Genomic DNA, 24,093 nt, shown 5'->3' on the forward strand with positions numbered 1-24,093 from the left:
AACCTATAGGAGTTCAGAACTTCTTGGACAATGACTCTAAGAGATAGGAAGAGAATTTCCATTCTCTTTTTTATGTATTTGAAATGCGGGACAAGATAACGAATAAGGAAGTGTTACGAAGAGTGAGAGAAAGAAGTTATTCTGAACTGAAAATGATTGGACATTTAATACAACACAACCAATTTTTAAAAACTATCCTCAAAGGGCGGATCGGACACAAGCAGGGTAGAGGAAAACCCAGACACAGTTACATGAATCAAGTGAAAGAAGAGGTAGGTGTGATGTCATATCAAAAAGTCAAAGAGCTGGCCCAAGATAGGAAAAGCTGGAAGATACTCCACCGACATGAGAATAAACGTTAAGAGTCTTAAGTTCATCATGATGATGAGTTTTATATACATTTCAGTACCCCGTCATCATAATTTCATTAGTTTCAGTGTACTTACAAATAAATTAGATATTGAAAATATAAACAAGCATAATCAATATAACATTTTAATTCAAGCTTACACTTATTATTTACACGTACTTAACGACCAAACGCTCCAAAATAAATCTAGGATTTTGAGGTTATGTTCATCTCGTAGAAACCGTCGCTTCTTTCCTGGCAGCGTCTTGCAAAAGCTGGGTGTCCACTTCGTCTGCTGGTAACTGCACGTAGCGGACTACAGAGCCTCTGATGAAACAGTTCTTCACTGACAACATATGAGGATATTTGTCTGGGTCGATGACGCTAATTTCCGAAAGCTTTATATTCAAGTATTGATCGACAGAATGTAAAGTTCCACATATGCTCAGATCATTCTTTAACTCGACTACAACATCTTTTCCTACAAGAGACTTGAAAAAAGAGTAGAACAGCATTTTTGTGAATTAGAATTGTGAAAATGCAAAAGGCGGTTAAGGCGGCACAACAGAACAGACAGAGCACAACAGTCAAACAATTTTATGTACCACAGATAAAGCAAGGTAGACATTTTATGTTGACATTTAGCAATTTGTCTCTTAAGCACGCAGGACACAACCGTACCAAACCACGAACTGGCAAGTGAACTTAAGAGATTTAAAAACTCACGCATAAACGCAACCATAATTTATTTTTAAATTTAAAAAAAAATTACATATATATTTGACAAATTGACATTTTGTTATTTTCGTTTTCTGTAAATAAGCGGGCGAAACTGCTGTAGAGTGTAGGTTATTAGGTTAAAGAATAAAGAAAGATTTTAAGGATTTCACATAACAATAAGATTAATCATGACTGATGTGAAAATTAAAGTTACATTCGTTATTCCTAAACATTGTAGCGACGAAAATGATTGTTCCGAAGACATGCTTATTGCCTATACGGTAAGTTATTGTATTCATATTTTTGTTTATAATAATTTAACCAGAATCTACGAATTCCCATGTTTAAAATTCATGTTTAAAGTGTTGTTTAACACTAGCTAATAAATAAATAAATCTTCTTGGTTCTCAGGAAATCAACGTTCTTAGTCAAAACAACATTTGAATCTACTTACTGTGTTTTCTTTAAAAAAAATAACTTACCATTTTTATTTTTTAGGCGTGTGACAATCATCGTGGAGGAGGGCTCCAAGCACAGTGGGCGCATGAGAAGTCGCTCTCATTTGACCAACCACCCATGAAGAATGACATTTTCGTGTTATCAGAGTTTGAAGGAGAGCTGTATGAGAAGTTGAAGGCTACTAAGTGTCTGTATGTATTTTTAATTTAAAGACTGGCCATACTAATATTATAAATGCGAAAGTGTCTCTCTGTCTGTCTGTTACCTCTTCTCGCTTAAACTGCTGAACTGATTTAGTTGAAATTTGGTATGTAGATAGTTTTTGTCCCGAGAAAGGCCATAGGATAGTTTTGAACAATCATCATTCCATGCAGACGAAGTCGCGGACAAAATTTAGCATTACATAATAGCAGTCTACAGTATTGATCAATATTTTGATACCAATTCATATTAGACTTATCATCATCATCATCATTAGGCCCTGTCCATCTTTACAGATGATTTAAGCAGCATCCATGAGTTGTGTTATCTAACGACAGCGTCGCTCGTGGCTAAATAACCCGATCCTTGAACGGCACAGTCGTCCACATCCATAACAAGGAAAAGTACATTGAGGGTCCGCAGCGAGACCATTTGAAATAATAAAACGCCTTGCAGGATGTAACTTCTCTAAAATATCTTTACTAATTCGGCACAGATTGGTTGGTCCCCGATGCTTGTCCTGCTCTCTCACCGAGGGCAGCCCCATCCCATCCAAAGGTCATCCCGTGTACACTGTAGCCATGCGGGGTTTAATCATAACTCTCAGTGGACTTTCTAAGGAAGCAAAGGTATGACACATGTTGAATTTTATAACTAAATCTAGTGAAATAGATAGAAAATGAGCAATTTATCATAATAAATTGGTAACTTAAAAAATATATAGGAATAACAAAAAAATACAAGACCTCAAAGTTTAGAAAAAAGGACTTTCTTTTATTAACTTTCAAATAGGAAAACAATAACGGTACTAATCGATTCCTTACATTTTAAAATATTTAGGTCAGTTCGGTTTCACTCACTATTATTTTTAGTCGCTTACATTTTATTAAAAAAAATATTGTATAGGAACAATATACATAAACGCAACATTTCACCGACAGAATCGCAATTTCAATGTTTTCCATACATGGAAATAACTTCTAAACAAAGCGGCTCCTTTACATGGACAATTTTAGGGTTCCGTACCTCAAAAGGAAAAAACGGAACCCTTATAGGATCACTCGTGCGTCTGTCTGTCCGTCTGTCACAGTCTATTTTCTCCGAAACTACTGGACCAGTTAAGTTGAAATTTGGTACACATATGTAATTTTGTGACCCAAAGATGGACATGTAACGTAAACAAATTAATTTTAGACATGGGGGCCACTTTTGGGGGGTAAATGAGAAAATAAAAAAATTAAGTTTTTCAAACTATATCGGGTTGGACTAAAGCAAAGGGGGCGCAGGACTTAGAAAATTTTTGATGGGGTTGGTGTTATTATGACACCTATTTTTTATGATGCTATCGTATAGAAGACGCTAAAATAAGCAAGTTTTGTAGAAAAAACTTTTTCTCTAAAATCAAAAATGGCCGAGATATTGGACCTGAAAGTTGAGCCGATTTTTAGGACAGAAAAAGTTCGATGGGTGTTGTTGTCATTATGACCCCTATTTTTTATGATGCTATCGTATAGAAGACGCTAAAATAAGCATGTTTTGTAGGAAAAACTTTTTTCTAAAATCAAAAATGGCCGATATATTTGACCCGCAAGTTGAAACCACTACTTGACAAATTAAAATCAATCATTTGGAACAGTAAATTTAAGTAACAGAGACAAGATTATGTGATGATGTGTTAGGTTGACCGCGATGATCGCGCTCAAACAGAGCGCGAAGCCGAGCGAGCGAAGCGAGCGTGCCGCGGTAGCGGCCGGCGAGCGCCAGAACAGACATGTTATTGTACCTAATATGGGCTAATAGCGTCCTCTATACGATAGCATCATAAAAAATAGGGGTCATAATGACAACAACACCCATCGAACTTTTTCTATGTCCTAAAAATCGGCTCAACTTTCAGGTCCAATATCTCGGCCATTTTTGATTTTAGAGAAAAAGTTTTTTCTACAAAACATGCTTATTTTAGCGTTTCGAATGAAATTTTTCTAAGTGTTTTATGATTCCTGTATAATTTTCACTTTTGGTCAAAAATTTTCTGTCCTTATATTGCGCCCCCTTTGCTTTAGGCGGACCCAATTTAGAAGTTATTCAAGAAAATAGGCAAAAAATAACCATCCCCCCCTTTATCTCCGAAACTTCTGGGTCTAAAATTTTGTAAAAAATACACAAAATAGATCTTTACCTATAGATTACAGGAAAACCTATTAGAAATTGCAGTCAAGCGTGAGTCGGACTTAATTACTTAGTTTTTGATCCGACCCCTACGGGTTTTTTTAAAGACATTTCTCTCACGTTTCACATAAAAAATACAGTGTTTAAATTGTGTAATGTACGGAACCCTTGGAACGCGAGTCCGACTCGCACTTGGCCGGTTTTTTAACGTCAAACTTCTATCAAATTATGACGTTTAATAACACTTGCAAAGTCTGGGCTATCAAAATCGCTGCCAACTTAGCTTCGCCTAACTCTAATATGTTATTAATTTCCAGACAAATCTAAAACAGAAGATTGAATGGATGGGCGGCACGTACAGCGCGGTCTTGTCCTCAGAAACCACGCATTTGATCGCCAACAACGTGTTCTCTGATAAATACATAGTAAGTTAACATTCAAGCATATTAACCCGTTGAACGCCTTACGTTATAAATAAAAACGTCACTGACACGCCAAGGTATAGTATGAATTTTCTCAAATGATTTTTACACCTCACACCCTAATCTGTTAAACAAAAGCCTTTGTTTCTTTTGTTCAGCCGTTACCAATGCTACCGCTACTGACTGAACGGGAACAAACTCGTTTAAAAAGAAATTTTACCGCCCTATTTATATGGTTCAAATTTATGTAACAGCTCTGTATTCTAAGGCCACACACAGGCAACCGATCGTTCTTCATTACCTAAACTCGTTATCTCAGAATGAGCTGTTACATTTTGAACCTTAATACTATCATGATAGTTGCTTTTTAACGACATGGTTGCATTGGCACGCGACTAAGGCGCCTCTCCATAAAATAAACAAAGACTTTTGTTTAACGGATTACGGTCTGAGGCCTAAAAATCATTTGAGAGAATTCATACTATAACTGACGCAAGCAAGCTAATGTAAACCTTACTTGAAAGTGTGAAGGTTACTTTGACAGCGTCCACCATAACACCTATAGTCGTCCATGGCGCTGTGGGCACGACTAGTAACGACAACTTTAGATGTTTTTGGCGCGTTCAAAAGGTTAAAATTCAGTTGCATCTGATCATTTCTTTTACCCACAGAAAGCAGCTGAACGCGGAATCCCCGTAATGAAAGACACCTGGATCCCCGCAGTCTGGGACGCCTCACTGAAACTTGACATCAACGGTTCCTCGCCAGAATTCAAAGCGCACCGCTTGCCTCCATTCGCCAACTTGCAAATTACAACTTCGGGTTTGAACAGTCATGATAAGAAGCTGATTATGAAACTGGTTAATGCGAATGGTGGAGATTTTTCAAGAGTGTTTCTCAGTCAGACCACTGACGTTTTGGTGTTGACCAAGTAAGTCATTTACAGTATCTTCTTATTTAAATGTAGGCTTGAAATTGACTTCATGTTTTTTTACAAGCTTTTTATTAACTTGCAGTGTACGTATGTAAGTAAGTATGTATGTAATATGTAACTATGTTTGTACGACATATAAATAACACTTGCACTGCGTGTGCTATCAAAATCGTTGCAGACTTATCTTGGTCTATCTCTAGGTACTTGTACTAGATGTTTTTGTAGGGTTTTTTAGGGAATTTAAAGTAGGATTTATCTCTTTAAGCAATCTCCTACATCTAACCTTATTTCTCAGGGACTCCACATCAAGTGAAAAATACAAAGCGGCCGTAGAGTTCGGAAAAGTGTGCGTGACTCCGCACTGGATCAAGGATTCAGCAGCTTTGGGATTTGCTTTGCCCGTGTCGCGGTACAAAGTCACTTCTACTATGACATCATCGCCGGTCAGGGATCGAACTGTACCGGATATGAGTAAGTTATTTATCAGTTTTGTCACACAAGGCGTCACACTTAATATTACACTCTAGGGAGTCAGGGTGCGTAAATGCATTTCCCACTCCGAAAACAAACAAAAAAATGGGAGCCAGGGTCCAAGCTGTACCGACCTTATATGATTAAGTTATTTATCAGACAGGGTGTCATAGTTAATATTACTCCCTAGGGAGTTTGGGACCGAGCTGTACAGCATATGAGTAAGTTATTTATCACACAGGGAGTCATAGTTAATATTACTTCCTAGGGAGTCAGGAACCGAGCTGTACCGGATATGAGTAAGTTATTTATGAGTTTCATCACACAGGGAGTCATAGTTAATATTACTCCCTAGGGAGTTAGGGACCAAGCTGTACCGGATATGAGTAAGTTATTTATCACACAGAAGTCATAGTTAATATTACTCTCCAGGGAGTCAGGGACCGAGCTGTACCGGATATGAGTAAGTTTTTTATAACACAGGTAGTTAACATTACTCCCTAGGGAGTAATATCCGTTATTACTCACTATTACTATACATATACTAGCTATTACGTGGGAGTAAAACTGGGTATTATTTCCAAGGTGCTAATCCCAGTTATGGAGTAAAATTTACTGTTTCTCCCACAGAGTAATATTGACTATTACTCCCAAGGGAGTAATATCCAAAATAGTAATCAAGTTTGCTCCCAACCCAAGCGAGTAATATAGCCAAAGTAATGATCAAAATTACTCCCAAGCGACTAATAGCCGATATTACGCCCAAGGGAGTAAGAGGTTGAATATTTTTTTGTTGGCAGGTTTAAATCTTACACGAATAACTAAAGAAGGAAAACCGAGCAATTTTGTGGACGAAAGTAAAATGTCAGATTCTATGCTTTCAGGAACCACTAAGGTAAGATTTCTATTATAAAGTACAAATTAAGTACCTACTTATTACTACAAATTTTGTATATTCTACTTTAGGCTTATGCTTGTATACCTATTTTTTGTTTCGTGTTTCAACCGCGTCCTGCCCAATGTGCTTAATTAAGAACATTTATTTTTACGGTTCCTGTCCAGGTATTCCAAATAAATACGGAACAGCAGTGTCCTTAATTGAGAACATTCGGCAGAAACCTGAAACTTTGGACACTTGTATTTTATATGAATTTAATTGAAATTAAAAAATTAAAAAGGTGTGATGCTGACTGTAATCAGTAACAGTATCTTTTTAATATTTTCTCTTACGAACTAGGGAAAAAATCAAATTATTTCATTAAATTATTTTTAATTTGTCACACTACTATATACCTATATATATAGATTGTAAACTGAAATACATGTTATATAATAAAGAAAAAGTGACTAAGACCACCCGGTAGGACGTTAGCCGCCTAAGTTGAAGACGTAGGTTCGATTTTGGCCTCGGCCATCTCTTATCGTATCTTGATTTCAATCAAAAGAAAATTGTGGTATTTATGTATGGGATGCAATACAAACATTCGTTATATAGTGTATAATACTAACTATATATTTAAGCTTTATGTGTACTAACAACAATGATCTCAGTTGGTCTATAAATAGATAAAAATTAAATTAAATTAAATAGTTTGATGCATATGCAATACATCAATGCCATTAATCAATTTAAGGTGTATTACAAAACACTAAAAAAGTGGCGGATAATTCTGAAAACTTATTACAACGGAATATATGTGATTTTTAAGTGATTTTCGGGACTATACAATTTCTGAAATTATGATGACGTGTATAATTGTAATTTTGTTAATAAATGATTGTTTAGTAAAAAAAAATATATCTGAAATTCCCCGAATATTACTTTATCCCTAAAGAACATTGTTGTGTATAAAAAAATATTGTATCACTGTTTTTTTTTAGTTTCAAGACTCCAAGAGAGATTCAAATGTGGATGAAATTCAGAAAGCGTTCGAATCTTTTGACGTCGCTGCCATCAAAAAGGCTGGCCCTATTTTTGATGGATTTTGTGTAAGTAAACTTTCCTTACTTCTAAGTTACGAGTAACGGCAACGAAGTAAATTAAGAGTAAACCTACTTCATAATGTTAAAGAATGCCGTTGTCGATTCGTCTTGATCAATTTTATGTAGGTTTTCAATTGACATAACATGTTATTATATCTAATAGTTCAATGATGACGACCGAAGTTGACGACCGGTCTGGCCTAGTGGGTAGTGACCCTGCCTGTGAAGCCGATGGTCCTAGGTTCGAATCCCGGTAAGGGCATTTATTTGTGTGATGAGCACAGATATTTGTTCCTGAGTCTTGGGTGTTTTCTATGTATTTATGTATTTGTATATTATATATATCGTTGTCTAAGTACCCACAACACAAGCCTTGAGCTTACCGTGGGACTTAGTCAATCTGTGTAAGAATGTCCTATAATATTTATTTATTTATAAAAAAAAAAAGATCTTCCGATGTCTCGGACGGCGAGACTGATTGGGCAATTTTTAGTCATTGACAAAGCCAAATTACAGATTACATTTGTTAGTAGGTAACCAATACGTAGGCGACTTGTTAGTTAGTTATAGTTAATAGTAACCTATAAACCTAAAAACCTATAAACCTAAAGGCCAAGCGCCTAATAGACACAACGGGCGCCCAACGCATCGGCGTTGCCGTTCAGCGCGGCAACGCCGCCAGCCTTCTGGGCACCCTACCGGACGGCACAGACCTGGGGCCAATTTTTTATTTATAGGACTTTTTAGGTAGTTTTAGTTTAGTTTGTTTAGTTCGTAGTTTAATTTATTTTTGTTAGTTTTAATTAGTTAATATTTGTAAGTGCAATCAATATTTATATGTCGGGATTCGTGGGCGTATCATACTATCGGAAGCACATCAGAACCTTCAATCGTTTTAGACGACCGGTCTGGCCTAGTGGTAGTGACCCTGCCTGTGAAGCCGATGGTCCTGGGTTCGAATCCCGGTAAGGGCATTTATTTGATGATGAACACAGATATTTGTTCCTGAGTCATGGGTGTTTTCTATGTATTTGTCTGCGTACCCATAACACAAGCCTCCTTGGGCTTACCGTGGGACTTAGTCAATCTGTGTAAGAATGTCCTATAATATTTATTAATATTTATTTATTATTTATTTATTTATTTAATCGTGGGTGAGAAGGGCTTTCAAAGAAATACGATATTCAACTCACAGTCTTTACTGCACAAGACTGTTTACATATCATGATATCACAGCACACGTTATATTTCTTATCCAAAACAAACCAGTGGATTAGACCCAGGAACCGCCACCGACGTCATCTTCTCCCGTTCATTCTTATCTGAAGATTGATTGACAGCGTAACTTCCGATTGTTCTGGATATAATTTGTTTTGATAGCGCACTCTATGACGCCTTGGCGGCACTGAGTCGAACGCCACTCAGGTGTACAGACGTAACACCCTAGTTTGCACTATTTGTCAAAGATTGCGTGATAAAACTCCTCTTAAAGGCGATAGATGGCACAATTCAGCCATTCTCCGACATATATTTATTACTAGCTTTTGCCCGCGACTTCGTCTGTTTGGACTTAGTAACAGCAGCTAAAGTAAGTATAGCGCCTGGAAAATTCTCATAGCAATTATTTAATTTGAGCATATTATGCACACAAATTAGCAGGCACTTCTTTAATTATCTCAATTCCACCCCGCTTTTTACTTTCGTAAGGGATGATTTTCGGGATAAAAACTATCCTATGTCCTTCTCAGGGACTCAGCCTATCTCTATGCCAAATTTCATATAAATCGATTCAGCGGTTTAAGCGTGAAGAGGGAACACACAGACAGAAAAACAGACAGACAGACTTTCGCATTTATAATATTAGTATGGATAATTCATTGATAATCCTTCGAAATACAGATTTGGGTGAGCGGTTTGGACGGGTTGCCTCGCGAGCGTGCTTGGGCGTGCGTTTCTAGAGCCGGAGGCACGAGGTAAGAATATTTACCAATTGCAAGTTTCTGTTTGGCCCAATGGTTGACTGGTAGAGAATGCTTTATGCTATTAAGTCCGCCATTTGTACTTCCTTGTATTGTGCTATAAATAAATAATATTTATAAACTTGTGTATTCGAGGATTTTCATTATTACAGCCTTTCATTATAATTGCAACGAAATGATTGCTTTGGCTTTGTACTATTGAGTTGAATTTTTGCGCCTATTTATCATGTTCGTCCTAACTTTGATTTGTCTTAAGGTGCGTCTACGCTAGGCGAGCCGAGCACGAGCCGAGCACGAGCCGAATACAATTCGTCTAATGTGGACCGACTTACAAGCCTCGAACGAGCGCGCTGCGAGCGTTTCGTTCGTGCTCGTTTGCGTTCCGCCGGTTGTCGGTTTTTTGACGAACACAAAGGGATTTGCCTCGCGCTCGCAGTGCGCTCGTGGACGTGTTTAGTGACAGACGTCGGTCGCTCGAGCCGAGCATCATGGAAACGTGGACCGAAGATGCTTCTTTGCAATTAATTGATTTATATCAAAATAATTCATTGATATGGGACCCAAAACATGAGGATTACTATAAAAAAAATAAGAAGATTGATGCATGGTCTCGTATATCCCAAGAATTGAATAAGGATGTGGAACTGTGCAAAAATAAAATTATTAGTTTATTGGCTTCATATCGCCGAGAAAAAAAAAAGAGGATAAATCTAAGGGCACTGGCAAATCTAAATTTTGTTGCTTGGTTCTCATTTTATATAGATTTGTAGATCCCCATCGTCTTGGCCTTTTGACTACTGCTATAATAATCGCTGCAACAGCAGCGGCTGCCGCAATATTATTAACATCGTCCATATTCGTGCCGCGAGCACACTGCGGAAAACTACGTTCGAGGGAAGTAGCAAGAATCGTTGCAGGTTCGTTGTACGTCCACAGTTGACGCCGCGAACGACGAAGCCGAGAACGGCTCCGCTCGTGCTTCGCTCGTGCTCGGTTCGCCTAGCGTAGACGCACCTTTATATGACTCTGCTTTTGCGAGCCCGGTGTCCATTCGGAAACTTATTGTAATATCTAATTTTACCATAATTATAAATGATATCAATTTTTTTTGGTAGTTTGTAATGTTTGTTATACTTATGTTATACTAGCTTCTGCCCGCGACTTCGTCTAAGTGGAAAAACTATCTCCATACCAAATTTTATGTAAATCGGTACAGTAATTTGCGTAGCTTATTTTTTACCCAATCTGCTTTTTATCGAGTCCCCATACAAACTTCCACCCCCTTTTCACCGCCTTAAAGAATCATTTCTGGGATAAAAACTACCCTATGTCCTTCCCCGGGACTCAAACTATCTCTATATTAAATTTCAACCAAATCCAATTGATTTTATGAAAGAGATTATTTAAAATATTATTGTATTGACAACTATTGCACGATGATTATTTAAGAAATTGAAAACTTTGACCAATGTATTTTATCAATCATATTTAATTGTATATAACTGTCGTATTTCAAATGTACCTGTGTGACCTGTAAAATTCTTATTACCAATAAAAAAACTGAACTGAACTGAATCGGTTCAGCGGTTTAAGTGTGAAGAGGTAACGGACAGACAGACACATTTTCGCATTTATATTATTAGTATGGATGTGAGGTTAAATATTTTTATAGAGTAACTTATACTAGAGCGGTACTGTCATAGTAAATTTTGTAACCCCAGTAAATTCACTGCCATCTGTCGACACACTTTAAAATTAAAAATGAAGATTTATAAAAATACGATAGAATGTATTTAAATATAGATAAATGATTTTTTTATTTGCATTAATTATTTTTATGATTTTGACCCATGTTCTTACACTGATATGCGTTAAAATTATAAATAACAAACTCAACAGTCAACGCCCTCTATACGAGTGTAGGCCAAAACTAGTAGTGCCCTCTGAACGAGAATCACATTTTCTTGATTTTCGAGGCACGTTTTTTCCTTAGACTATCCATCTATTACAGAGTTATATCTATCTTTGATTGAACTGAATCGGTTCAGCAGTTTAAGTGTGAAGAGGTAACGGACAGACAGACACATTTTCGCATTTATATTATTAGTATGGATGTGAGGTTAAATATTTTAAACCAAGGAAGACAATTTTAATTGAAATAAAACTATGAAAACGGATTATATCGCGTATATTGAATTTATAATACATCCCGACGTTTCGAACCCTTTACAGCGTTCGTGGTCAACGGGTGACTGAGGAAAAATTACAAAGTGCAAAAATACCCACATGCTAAAATAATGAACAATCATAGACTACAAACTTTAAGGCTGGTTGTAATTTTTTTTTTTTTTTTTTTTAATTTTAGGTACGACGGACCAAATAGTCGAGTGACCCACGCCGTGTCTTGGGGCGGCGGCGCGGCGGCGGCGGCGGCGGCGCTGCCCGCGGTGCCGCTGCTGTCCCCGCTGTGGCTCCTCCGCAGCGTCCAGGCCGGGAGGGTGCTGGACGAAGCAGAGGTATCAACAAAATAATTATTTTAATACAATTGCGAAAAAATAATACATTAATATATCATTAGTAGAATCATACCACCAAACCAAACCAAAACCAAAAGTACCTATACAGCCCTTGATAGTTGAGCTGCCGCAGCCCGCGATACCTTCATACTCGTGCGCGCCCCGGCCGCGGCCGCCGCGGGCCCGGCGCGGGTTGCTCAACGACACCGAGGAGTAACGAGTGAGGCCCCAGTACCTGCTCAAGCTAAATTACATAAAAACTGCGTTTCGAAACTATAGTTTGGAACTAAAAAGTAAAAAGCACTAGTTCGAGAAATTGAGCTTCTCGCACGCTACGCAGCCACAAAAAGTACCACTTTTTGAGCAACTGTATTAAAAAAAATTATACTCTAAGAACAAATTAAATTAGCCTCATGCATGAAGTTTATATTTGAACGTAATATGTTTTATTCGGATGTTTGTTACCGTTATATCATGTTACAAATGCATTTCCGTTTTTAAATTACTATTTAATCACTTAAAATTGTAAATAAAAAGTACAAAAACTTGCCCGCGAAAAGCTTGTGAGCGAAACGCTCGAAACGCCACGTGACGTCACGCGTTCGACAGATTAGTGTCATTAGTAACAAACGTCAGTTGGGCCGCCCAACGTGTGACGTCATCACGCTCTGTCGAATTCGCGCCAAAAATTATGAGCGTTTGAACCGCTCAAAAATTGTCTTCGGTTACCGCGATAGTTACTCATGAAATAAAACTATGAAAACGGATTATATCGCGTATATTGAATTTATAATACATCCCGACGTTCGTCGTTCGGGATGTATTATAAATTCAATATACGCGATATAATCCGTTTTCATAGTTTTATTTCACGCTCAAAAATTTTTAACATTTTAAATATTTTTTAATAAAATAATGTTAAGGTTTACAAAAGTATTTTTATCATTTCCGGTGTTCCAACGATATAAATTATGAATCCAAAAATAAAAATATATTCATGCATGGAGCTAATTACTTTCTTATGAAAATATTTTAATTTGTGTTTTTACAAGTAGTCACATTACTATTTAAACTATAAACGAAATAAATATCATATACAAAGGAAAAAACCCACCCACCAAATGCCATTTCGACCCATGCCACCGAGCCCGGGTGGCCGAGCGGTTGAGACACCTGTCGCGTAAACGGAGGACGCTGGTTCGTTTCCAGCCCCGGGCACTGGAGGCCTTGGTTAGTTTTTCCTTTGTATATGATATATATTTCGTTTATAAAAAAAAACAGTCAAATATGATTTATTTTCGAGCTACAAAGACCAATGACACACGGTCTCTCAATAAAGCCTTATTCAAATTCATGTTCTACCACAGAATAAGTAATAGTACTACCGTACAGAAAGGAAACTTCCTACAAAACCGAAGTATGACTGCGGTTCAGGGCCGAATCGTGCTATCCCTTTCTAATATATGGCAATATCCCTTTCGGCTATTTAGGGTTGTCAAAATTCAAGTCATTATCTTATCTGTGGCCGTGCACGCAAAGGCACGTCAAGTTGTGCCAACCCTAATAATTGGTCGGAGCAATGCTGAGCCGAACGGAGCCGAGTTTGCCCGAAGCGAGGAGTTTCGTACCCCTGGTTCTACTGTATTGAATACTTTCTTGCTTTACAAAAATATCTTATTCTAATAAATATCTAATTCATTTTCAGTTTCTCATAAACACCGAGCCAGCCACACCACGTAAAGGGAGTCAACCGCCCATAGCAGCCGCGTCCCCTATGAGCAAACGGACATTACAGTTATTACTACCCCCACCTGAACCTATAGTGGAGGAACAACCACAACGAGATCATATAGTCGATCATTATTTAAGCCGTAAGTTAAAAAATGCCAAATGTTCTATATTTAGTACATTAGGTCCCAACCGCCCATAGCACCCGCGTCTCCTATGAGCAAACGGACATTACAATTATTACTAACTCCACCAGAACCTATAGTGGAAGAACAGCCATAGCGAGATTATATAGAATATCATTATTTAAGCCGTAAGTTTAAAAATGACAAATGTTTTATATTTAGTACATTAGGTCCCAACCGCCCATCACAGCCGCATCTCCTATGAGCAAACGGACATTACAATTATTACTAACTCCACCAGAACCTATAGTGGAAGAACAGCCATAGCGAGATTATATAGAATATCATTATTTAAGCCGTAAGTTTAAAAATGCCAAATGTTCTATATTTAGTACATTAGGTCCCAACCGCCCATCACAGCCGCATCTCCTATGAGCAAACGGACATTACAATTATTACTAACTCCACCAGAACCTATAGTGGAAGAACAGCCATAGCGAGATTATATAGAATATCATTATTTAAGCCGTAAGTTTAAAAATGACAAATGTTTTATATTTAGCACATTTGGTCCCAACCGTCCATAGCACCCGCGTCTCCTATGAGCAAACGGACATTACAGTTATTACTATCTCCACCTGAACCTATAATGGAGGAACAACCACAACGAGATCATATAGTCGATCATTATTTAAGCCGTAAGTTAAAAAATGCCAAATGTTCTATATTTAGTACACTAGGTCCCAACCGCCCATCACAGCCGCATCTCCTATGAGCAAACGGACGTTACAATTATTACTACCCCCACCAGAACCTATAGTGGAAGAGCAACCACAACGAGATCATATATTCGATCATTATCTAAGCCGTAAGTTACGAAATATAAAAAATAAATTGTAAGTTAAAAAAGCCAAATGAATGTTGCGAACGCAACCTTTTATTTGTAATGCAGTAGCTAAACGCAGCCGTCGGGCTCGCTTACTATGCGGAGGCTTATTTAAATGCACCAATAGGAGCGCTACACACAACCTGTATCGCGGCCAATTAGAGGCACCTAAATTTAGACTACATTTTTACCATTCAAAATTAGCTAAATCACTTTCGCATCAGCCTCCATACCATTACCACCACTTCTACACCCTTTAACCGTTTACGTCAACTATACCTGTAGCAGTAACCAGCAGCTATAGCGCTATAGCGTTTACTTCAAATCGAAGTCTTTTTATTTGTCGTCGAGACCTGCACGGCGGCTACATGAACATTAGGTCCCAACCACAACTAACCATAGCTGACAGTGACGAAATAACCTCGAGAACCGACAGAAGATAAAATTTTAAATGCCAAATGTTCCATATTTGGGACATTTAGTTCTGTACCAAAAACATTTTAGAATCAAAAATGACAAAAGCATCACAACGTAACCATATCATCGACCACTAAGTCGTAAGTTCAAAATGCCAAATGTTCTATATTTAGTACATTAGGCTTCAATCGCACCTATATAGGGACCGTGCGCGTTGGAGGGTCTGCCATCTTGTGGCCACAATCGGAACCATAGACATGTACATTGACACTTTACGCCAATGCAAGTGCTGCCATCTTGTGGGCACTTTGGAACCATAAACTACACATTTACGCCGCGCCAAAAATCTGACGTCTCCTGTGCTGCCTCCTACAGTTTATGCACGCTCCCTATCAACCAGAGATGGGCATTAATCGATTAATCTTTTAGTTAACTAATCAATCGATTAAAAATATCAATCGTCATTTTTTAATCGCGATTAATTTAGTTGCGATTAAATTAGTTGTGAGAATGTTCGACTAACAACTAAATTAGTTTTAGTTTCAATCGACTAAATTTCACGATTAAATCTATATTTAAACTACGTAGTCGCCCGTTTTTGCATTTTTTATCTTGCAATATGTAACTACAAGTAAGTATGTATGTAACAAACGGACATTACAACTGTTACTGCCCCCTCCAGAACCTATATGTAGTGCTACTGTTGTCCTTTTGTCTGCTAAAGGAACCGAATAAAAACATGAAATAGTTGATCCACCCTTTTTTTTTTCAGAACATCTGTCACAGCAACAAGCAGCCGAATCGAGCAAATCACCGGAACCGGAAAAGAAGGAACCTTCTCGAAACGATGACGACACAGCCGTCACAGTTTCAGAGTTCACTCAGTCGGAAAATATATTTAAAGGTTTGTAAAATATCAACAGAAAAGAAAACACATTTTTTACAGCCCTAGTGCGGCATAAGCTTACACAAAATAACAATATGAGGTTCAATGAGGTACTGTGAGGCGATGGACAAACGAGAATCCTCTGTAATCTATTATATATGTTCGTTTTCCGTACCCAAAGGGTAGAAACGGGACCCTATTACTAAGACTCCGCTGTCCATCTGTATAACACCAGGCTGTATCTCATGACACGTAATAGCTAGACAGTTGAAATTTTCACATATGATGTTTTTCTGTTGGCGCTATAACTTATAATATATATTTACTGTATGTAAAAAAAAAATAGAATGCTGTGTATATATACTAACCTTAGTTGTAAGGCTTAATACTGCTACTAACAAATGAAATTTATTATATAATTTAATATTAATTTTACATGTAATTTAATTGTATATGGACATGGTCTGAATTAAAGAATATTCATTTCATTTCATTTCATAACAACAAATACTAAAAACAGAATAAAATAAATAATTAAGTGGGGCTCCCATACAACAAACGCGATTTTTTGCCGTTTTTTGCGTAATGCCACCGGGCCGGTTTTTTTGTATGTATTTTTGTACTAGTGGTACTCTTTTTTTGTGTATACTTTTATTTAATTTCACAGTGAATTAGTACTAACTGCAATGCTGTGTAATTTTTGGAACAGATAAATAAATATTTAATTCTCAATTCCAGATTTAATATTCGAAGTGCAAGGTTTAGAAGATGAGGCTATATGCGAGATCGGCGCGGAAATCCGAGCGGAGGGAGGGATACTAGCGGCCGCGGGGGCGGGCGGCACGCATGTGCTAGTGCCGTTGGACTTTGACAATAACCAACTTGTTACTAAGAGTGCCGAAGCGGTTACTGTGTTCTGGGTGGTAAGTGTCAAAGGTTTTTTTTAGCTTTATATTTGTATAAATATGAGGCTAAAAAATAAGTGCATTCCCGTTGCCAAGGAGGTTTTGGGATTATACTGAGCAACTTTTACTATGGGACCAACCACAAAATCGCGAAAAAAACCATAGTTGCCTATAGTTGTTACTTTCACAATTTATTTACAGAAAGATTGCCTCTCCCGGCAAGAGATGTGCCCCATTGAATACTACCACCGTCCCGTCCACCTTAAGGCCCCGGCCTCCAACCCCCTCCACGGAGTCGTGGCGAGTTTAAGTACCTACAGCGGGGTCGAACGGGCCTTTTTAGACGAACTGGCGAAACTATGTGGTGCTGCGTAAGTTTCTTTGAGATATAATTCTCTAAATATACCCTGTTGTCATTTTTATATTTCTTTGGAACTCTTTTCAATTTTGTAAGATTGTAAAGTTAATTTTGAATTTGTCCTTTTAAAAGGACACTGGGTCATGGGAGGTTATAAAAAGCTAATATGAGAGTTAGGTAAATTTAAATTAGGAATCTTCTCGTGTCATAAGTGTTTAAATTTCGATTCTAACTTCTAAAAGGACATTGATGGTACCTGTAAGTTGTGTTGATATAGCATTAGTACCATCGAATACAATGATCAAGCAATCTAATCAAAATGCGATTTATTTGCCTTCCAGCATGCAGCAACGCTTCTGCCGCCGCAGCAACAGCAGCGCGCTCGCCTCCACACACCTCGTGTGCCCCGAGCCCGGCGGGGCCAAGTACTCCGCCGCAAGGAAGTGGGGGGTGCCCGTGGTCCGAGCTAGTTGGCTACTAGCGTGCGCCGAGAGGGGGGTCAGGGTGGACGAGGCCGAGCATTCTGTGGACCAAGAGGCTGCAGGTAAAAAATATCTCTTGGGTTATCTCGAAAATCATTAAAAATCACTTCTGTAACAACAGTCACTTTTCGATATTGTCCGCCACTTTTTTAATGGTTTTTCCTTTCGGAATTACTCGAATAAAACTTGTTTATTTTTGTCCTTTTAAAAGGACACTGGGCTGTCGAAGGATATGTAGAATATTTGGCTTTAGAATGAACGAGGCGGAGCAATCTGTTGATGTTGAGGCTGCAGGTAACATAAAAAACAAAATTACAACCTTATTCTATTCCCTTGTAGACGACAATTCATGAAATTCATCCAATCATATAAATTGTATTCGGTTAATTTCGGAAATTGGGTAATCCCGAAAATCGTTTAAAAATTGACTCGTATTCTATTATAATAGTCACTTTTTGGACTTATCCACCCCTTTTTTGTGTTTTTTTTACGGAATTACGGAGTACCTATTTGGTCCCTTTAAGAGGACATTGGGACTTTTAAAAAACCAGATGTGTTTGTGTTTTTCCATCGAAGAGTACCTTTGATTATTACAGATCCGTCTCACATTCAGCAGAACACACTAGTAAACGCACCACCAAAAACACCTGAACCGAAAAACAGTATTCCACAACCCGAAGAAAGAGTACCAGAACCAAAAGCCAAAACTCCAGAACCGGATATAACTGAACCGAAACCGAAAACTCCAGAACCGGAAATAACTGAACCTAAACCGAAAACTCCAGAACCGGAAAAAAGATCTGAACCGAAAAGCAAAACGCCAGAAGCTCAGGATTTGGATGGAAATATGGCGCCTGAAGTTGAACAGATGTTACCTCCCAATGTTGATTCTGCCATTTCGCCGAGGGAGATCAAGAAGAAATTTAAGATCAATACTACTATAAGTAAGTTTTTGAATTTACTTACATTATTTGCAGTTTTTATTTTACTTGCTCTGTTTTTAGGGTTCCGTACCCAAAGGGTAAAAACGGGACCCTATTACTAAGACTCCGCTGTCCGTCTGTCTGTCACCAGGCTGTATCTCATGAACCGTGATGGCTAGACAGTTGAAATTTTCACAGATAATGTATTTCTGTTGCCGCTATAACAACAAATACTAAAAAGTACGGAACCCTCGGTGCGCGAGTCCGACTCGCACTTGGCCGGTTTTTTTGTATGTTACTTTGAATAAAATTTTGGGAAGCGAATTGGAACCACTTTTTGACGTCCAAATAGTAAAAAACCGGCCAAGTGCGAGTCCGACTCGCGCACCAAGGGTTTCGTACCATTACGGTAAAAAAATTACGTTTGTTGTATTTGAGCCCCACTTAAATATTTATTTTATTCTGTTTTTAGGGTTCCGTACCCAAAGGGTGAAAACGGGACCCTATTACTAAGACACCGCTGTTTGTCTGTCTGTCTGTCTGTCCGTCTGTCACCATGCTGTATCTCATGAACCGTGATAGCTAGACAGTTGAAATTTTCACAGATGATGTATTTCTGTTGCCGCTATAACAACAAATACTAAAAACAGAATAATATAAATATTTAAATGGGACTCCCATACAACAAACGTGATTTTTTTGCTGTTTCTTTCCGTGATGGTACGGAACCCTTCGTGCGCGAGTCCGACTCGCACTTTTTAATATGTTTTTATAGTGGCAACAGAAATACATCATCTGTGAAAATCAGATGTAGCCTGGTGACAGACAGACAGACAGACGAGCCTTAGTAATAGCATAGAGTAACTTATACTAGAGCGGTACCATAGAGTAACTTATACTAGAGCGGTACCATAGAGTAACTTATACTAGAGCGGTACCATAGAGTAACTTATACTAGAGCGGTACCATAGAGTAACTTATACTAGAGCGGTACTGTCATAGTAAATTTTGCAACCCCAGTAAATTCACTGCCATCTGTCGACACACTTTAAAACTAAAAATGAAGATTTATAAAAATACGATAAAATGTATTTAAATATGGATAGATGATTTTTTTTATTTGCATTAATTATTTTTATGATAGCTATGGAGCGTAGTATATTAGGTGTTCGTAGAACTGATCGAATCAGAAACACGGAACTACGCTCCAGAACTAGAGTTGCAGATGTAGGCGTCAAGACCGCTAAGCTTAAGTGGGACTGGGCGGGACATGTCTGTCGCATGCACCCGGAAAGGTGGGCCAAAATGGTTACGGAGTGGGACCCACGGAGCACCATAGACGGTGCAGGTCGGGGTTCAGGCAGACCAAAAAGGAGATGGCGGGACGACTTGGACGCATTCTACCCCAAATGGTGGGAAAATGTCGATGACAGGGTCGAGTGGAGAAAACGCGGGGAGGCCTTTGCCCAGCAGTGGGACACCAAAGCAGGCTAATAAAAATAAAAAAAATATGATTTTGACCCATGTTCTTTCACTGATATGCGTTCAAATTGTTAAATAACAAACGAAACTGTCAACGCCATCTATACGACAGTAGGCCAAAGCTAGTAGCGCCCTCTAAACGAGAATCAAATTTTCTTGATTTTCGAGGCAAGTTTTTTCCTTAGACTGTATCCATCTATTACGGAGTTATATCTATCTTTGGTAATAGGGTCCTGTTGTTACCCTTTGGGCACGGAATTCTAAAAAATAAGTTAACACAATTAAAACTGTACACTCGAGTTATAAAACCACTGCCCTTCGGGCATCGGGTTAATATTTTTAGCCGCACCGGCCTTATCCAACAATGTACTATTTTATGTTGTTCTAAAACTATATTTTACAAGGTTTTTATTAGCTTGCAATGTACCTATTATGTATGTACGTTTCAAATCTTACAAGTTAAATTTGACCCACTTCCCGACTTCCAATGAAGCTGAAAACTTGCATACACATGTAAGTCGGGTGACAATACAATATTATGGTACCATCGAGCTGATCTGATGATGGAGACAGGAGGTGCCCATAGGAAACTCTGTGATAAAACAACGCAACCTATTTGTGTTTGGGGTTTTTATAATTGTTTTGAGTATTAGTTGCCTGTGTTAAGAAAAGTACAGTCAGCGATAAGTTTGTACCAAAAAAATTGTTTTCCAAAAGCTTATTGGACGCTAAAATGAATTGATTCACCGTATAATTATTCTTATTTTATTTATAACTAGCTTTTGCCCGCGAGTTCGTCTGCGTGGACTTAGTAATCCCAGCTAGAGTAAGAATAGCGCCTGGAGAAAGTCTTATAGCAATTATTCAATTTGAGCATAATATGCACACAAATCTTATATTGACCGTGATATAGACCGTGATTACCTTTTGTATTATTTATGGGCTACCGATATTTCGACAGTAGTGAAACTATATAACCATGAATCATTCAAAACTCTAATGCACACAAATATTAGGCAACTCATTAATTATCTCAATTCCACCCCGCTTTTCACCCTCTTAAGGGATGATTTTCGGGATAAAAACTATCCTATGTCCTTCCCCGGGACTCGAACTATCTCTATGCCAAATATCAACTAAATCGGTTCAGCGGTTTAAGCGTGAAGCGTGTTACCACACAGACAGACAGACAGACTTTCGCGTTTATAATATTAAGTATGGATTATTTGCAGAGGAGCAATTCGAGAGTATGTCTCCCGCGTCGCGATTCATCGCGATGCGACGAATCGGCATATTCAGTCAAGAGGGCAGTTCCAAGGAAGACACACCCAACAAAATTGGAAAGGAATCTGACAGTAAGCTCATCATCATCAACTTAAGTTATTCTCGTTTCGGTGAAGTATTTATCATACAGGATGTTTATCTAGTCACCAGCAATAATATATAGGCAAAGATAGATATAACTCCGTAATAGATGGAAAAAACGTGCCTCGAAAATCAAGAAAATTCTATTGTTCAGAGGGCGCTACTAGCTTTGGCCTACTGTCGTATAGATGGCGTTGACGGTTTCGTTTGTTATTTAACAATTTTAACGCATATCAGTGAAAGTACATGGGTCAAAATCATAAAAATAATTAATGCAAATAATAAAAATCATTTATCCATATTTAAATACATTTTATCGTATTTTTATAAATCTTCATTTTTAGTTTTAAAGTGTGTCGACAGATGGCAGTGAATTTACTGGGGTTACAAAATTTACTATGACAGTACCGCTCTAGTATAAGTTACTCTATGGTGAAGGTATCTCCGAGGCTAAGGTGTTATCACGCCGGATAGTGCTTCCAAGATAATTAAAGTGTGAAACTTCATCTAGAGGTCGCCCATCTAGATTTAGCACCGCAGGGTCAGCCTCGCCTCCTCTTGGCGGTTGCTTAGAGTTTGAGTCTTGGAAGCACTAATAACGAGACCAAACTGTTGACATGAGCGATGTAGTGCGTCAATGTAGCCTTGAAGATACGCCATGCTGTCGGACACGAGGCATATGTCATCAGCGTAGAGGATCTTCAGTATGGAAATCCTTTGGACTTTGCTCTAAACCTAGAAATGGACCGCTTTACTACGGGACCAACCCCGAAATCGCAGAAAAAAGTATTCTCCCATAGAAAATGTCAAGGTCAGACAACCAAAATTTATGAAACTGAAAATTTTTTTTCGCGATTTCGGGGAAGCACATTAGAGCCTTAAATCGCGAAAGAAGAAGACATTTAATGAAAATCCAACTCACAGTTTTTACTGAACAAGACTGATTACAAATCAACAAAAGAAATAGGTATTACTTCTACCAAATATATATTTAACTTCGTATAAGATAAGTGAAGTCTTAGAAAAAAACGTACCTCGATAAATCAAGAAAAAATTATGCTAGAATAGATGGCACCCCGCGAGGTATAGCTCATTGAAATAATATAACTGCTTCATACAGATTTCCAACCCTCTACTTTCCCTTAGGTTAGTTAGTTTTTAAATTTATCAAATTACTAATTGTATCATTAATTTAGACTTAGCAAAGATAGATATAACTCCGTAATAGATGGATACAGTCTAAGGAAAAAACGTGCCTCGAACATCAAGAAAATTTGATTCTCGTTCAGAGGGCGCTACTAGTTTTGGCCTACAGTTGTATAGATGGCGTTGACGGTTTCGTATGTTAACAATTTTAACGCATATCAGTGAAAGAACATGGGTCAAAATCATAAAAATAATTAATGCAAATAAAAAAAAATATTTATCTATATTTAAATACATTCTATCGTATTTTTATAAATCTTCATTTTTAGTTTTAAAGTGTGTCGACAGATGGCAGTGAATTTACTGGGGTTACAAAATTTACTATGACAGTACCGCTCTAGTATCAGTTACTCTATGGACTTAGTATTTATTTTTTAAATATTGACATCATTTACATTGTTTTCTTGTGTTCTTGTATTGAGTTTTTTTTTCTATTGTGACTTTTTAGCGTTTTTAATTTATTTCTATATGCATTGTTTTGTTAATATTAATTGTAACTTTATTTATACTGATGTTAAATTCTAATTCTTATTATTACAAAAAAAACGATCATTATACAACAAGTAATACAAGCTGAAATGTACGTATATTTTACCTGTGTGAAAATTGTATAAATAAACTAAACTAAACTATCATTTAATCAGGCTCGCTACAAGACATAGAGGAGGCTCTCTCAAGTCCCAACCTTAAAATCTTCAGTCCTAACACGAGGATGAAACTGCAAGCTATTAGGAGAGGCGAAATACCTGATTCGCCCATCAAGACACCTAATAACCCGTGTAAGTACCTATATTAGAAATATGCTTCCTTTTTAGGGTTCCGTACCTAAAAAGGAAAAAACGGAACCATTATAGGATCACTCTTGCGTCTGTCTGTCTGTCTGTCCGTCTGTCACAGCCTATTTTCTCCGAAAGTACTAGACCAATTAAGTTGAAATTTGGTATACATATGTAAGTTTGTGACCCAAAGACGGTCATGTAACGTAAACAAATGTATTTTAAACACGGGAGCCACTTTTGGGGGGTAAATGAGAAAATTAAAAAATTTAGTTTTTCAAACTATATCGTGTTACATATCATATGAAAGAGCTCATTGTGAGAATCTCAAATATATTTTTTTATAATTTT

General features: G+C 37.7%; 2 protein-coding genes across 4 annotated transcripts in view; one reads left to right on the forward strand and one right to left on the reverse strand.

The window, feature by feature from the left end:
• Positions 1-481: 481 nt before the first annotated feature.
• LOC134753487 (U6 snRNA-associated Sm-like protein LSm2) lies at positions 482-930 on the reverse strand. The gene has a single exon (XM_063689363.1). The coding sequence runs from the start codon at positions 862-864 to the stop codon at positions 577-579; it is 288 nt and encodes a 95-aa protein (XP_063545433.1). The 5' UTR covers positions 865-930; the 3' UTR covers positions 482-576.
• Positions 931-1,169: 239 nt separating this feature from the next.
• The window catches only part of LOC134753494 (DNA topoisomerase 2-binding protein 1), a 30,593-nt gene continuing 7,669 nt past the window's right edge, over positions 1,170-24,093 (forward strand). Inside the window, exons 1-19 of one of the 3 annotated variants that reach the window (XM_063689374.1) lie at positions 1,170-1,350; positions 1,568-1,719; positions 2,226-2,358; positions 4,216-4,323; positions 4,992-5,251; positions 5,550-5,725; positions 6,526-6,620; positions 7,607-7,714; positions 9,608-9,681; positions 12,053-12,203; positions 13,909-13,971; positions 14,822-14,924; positions 16,132-16,263; positions 16,984-17,168; positions 17,352-17,521; positions 17,850-18,052; positions 18,587-18,934; positions 21,628-21,750; positions 23,611-23,745. In XM_063689374.1, the coding sequence (XP_063545444.1) occupies positions 1,258-1,350; positions 1,568-1,719; positions 2,226-2,358; positions 4,216-4,323; positions 4,992-5,251; positions 5,550-5,725; positions 6,526-6,620; positions 7,607-7,714; positions 9,608-9,681; positions 12,053-12,203; positions 13,909-13,971; positions 14,822-14,924; positions 16,132-16,263; positions 16,984-17,168; positions 17,352-17,521; positions 17,850-18,052; positions 18,587-18,934; positions 21,628-21,750; positions 23,611-23,745 (2,812 nt within the window). In that variant the 5' untranslated portion in view covers positions 1,170-1,257. Of the gene's footprint in view, positions 1,351-1,567; positions 1,720-2,225; positions 2,359-4,215; positions 4,324-4,991; positions 5,252-5,549; positions 5,726-6,525; positions 6,621-7,606; positions 7,715-9,607; positions 9,682-12,052; positions 12,204-13,908; positions 14,075-14,821; positions 14,925-16,131; positions 16,264-16,983; positions 17,169-17,351; positions 17,522-17,849; positions 18,053-18,586; positions 18,935-21,627; positions 21,751-23,610; positions 23,746-24,093 lie in introns of all 3 variants that reach the window. The other 2 variants (XM_063689373.1, XM_063689375.1) reach the window with 2 other exon arrangements.

This window comes from Cydia strobilella, chromosome 27, assembly GCF_947568885.1.
Source record: "Cydia strobilella chromosome 27, ilCydStro3.1, whole genome shotgun sequence".
Taxonomy (NCBI): domain Eukaryota; kingdom Metazoa; phylum Arthropoda; class Insecta; order Lepidoptera; family Tortricidae; genus Cydia; species Cydia strobilella.

Bases quoted from the DNA above. Each gene is read 5' to 3' on its own strand.
- LOC134753487 (XM_063689363.1), bottom strand. From the start codon at position 864: ATGCTGTTCTACTCTTTTTTCAAGTCTCTTGTAGGAAAAGATGTTGTA.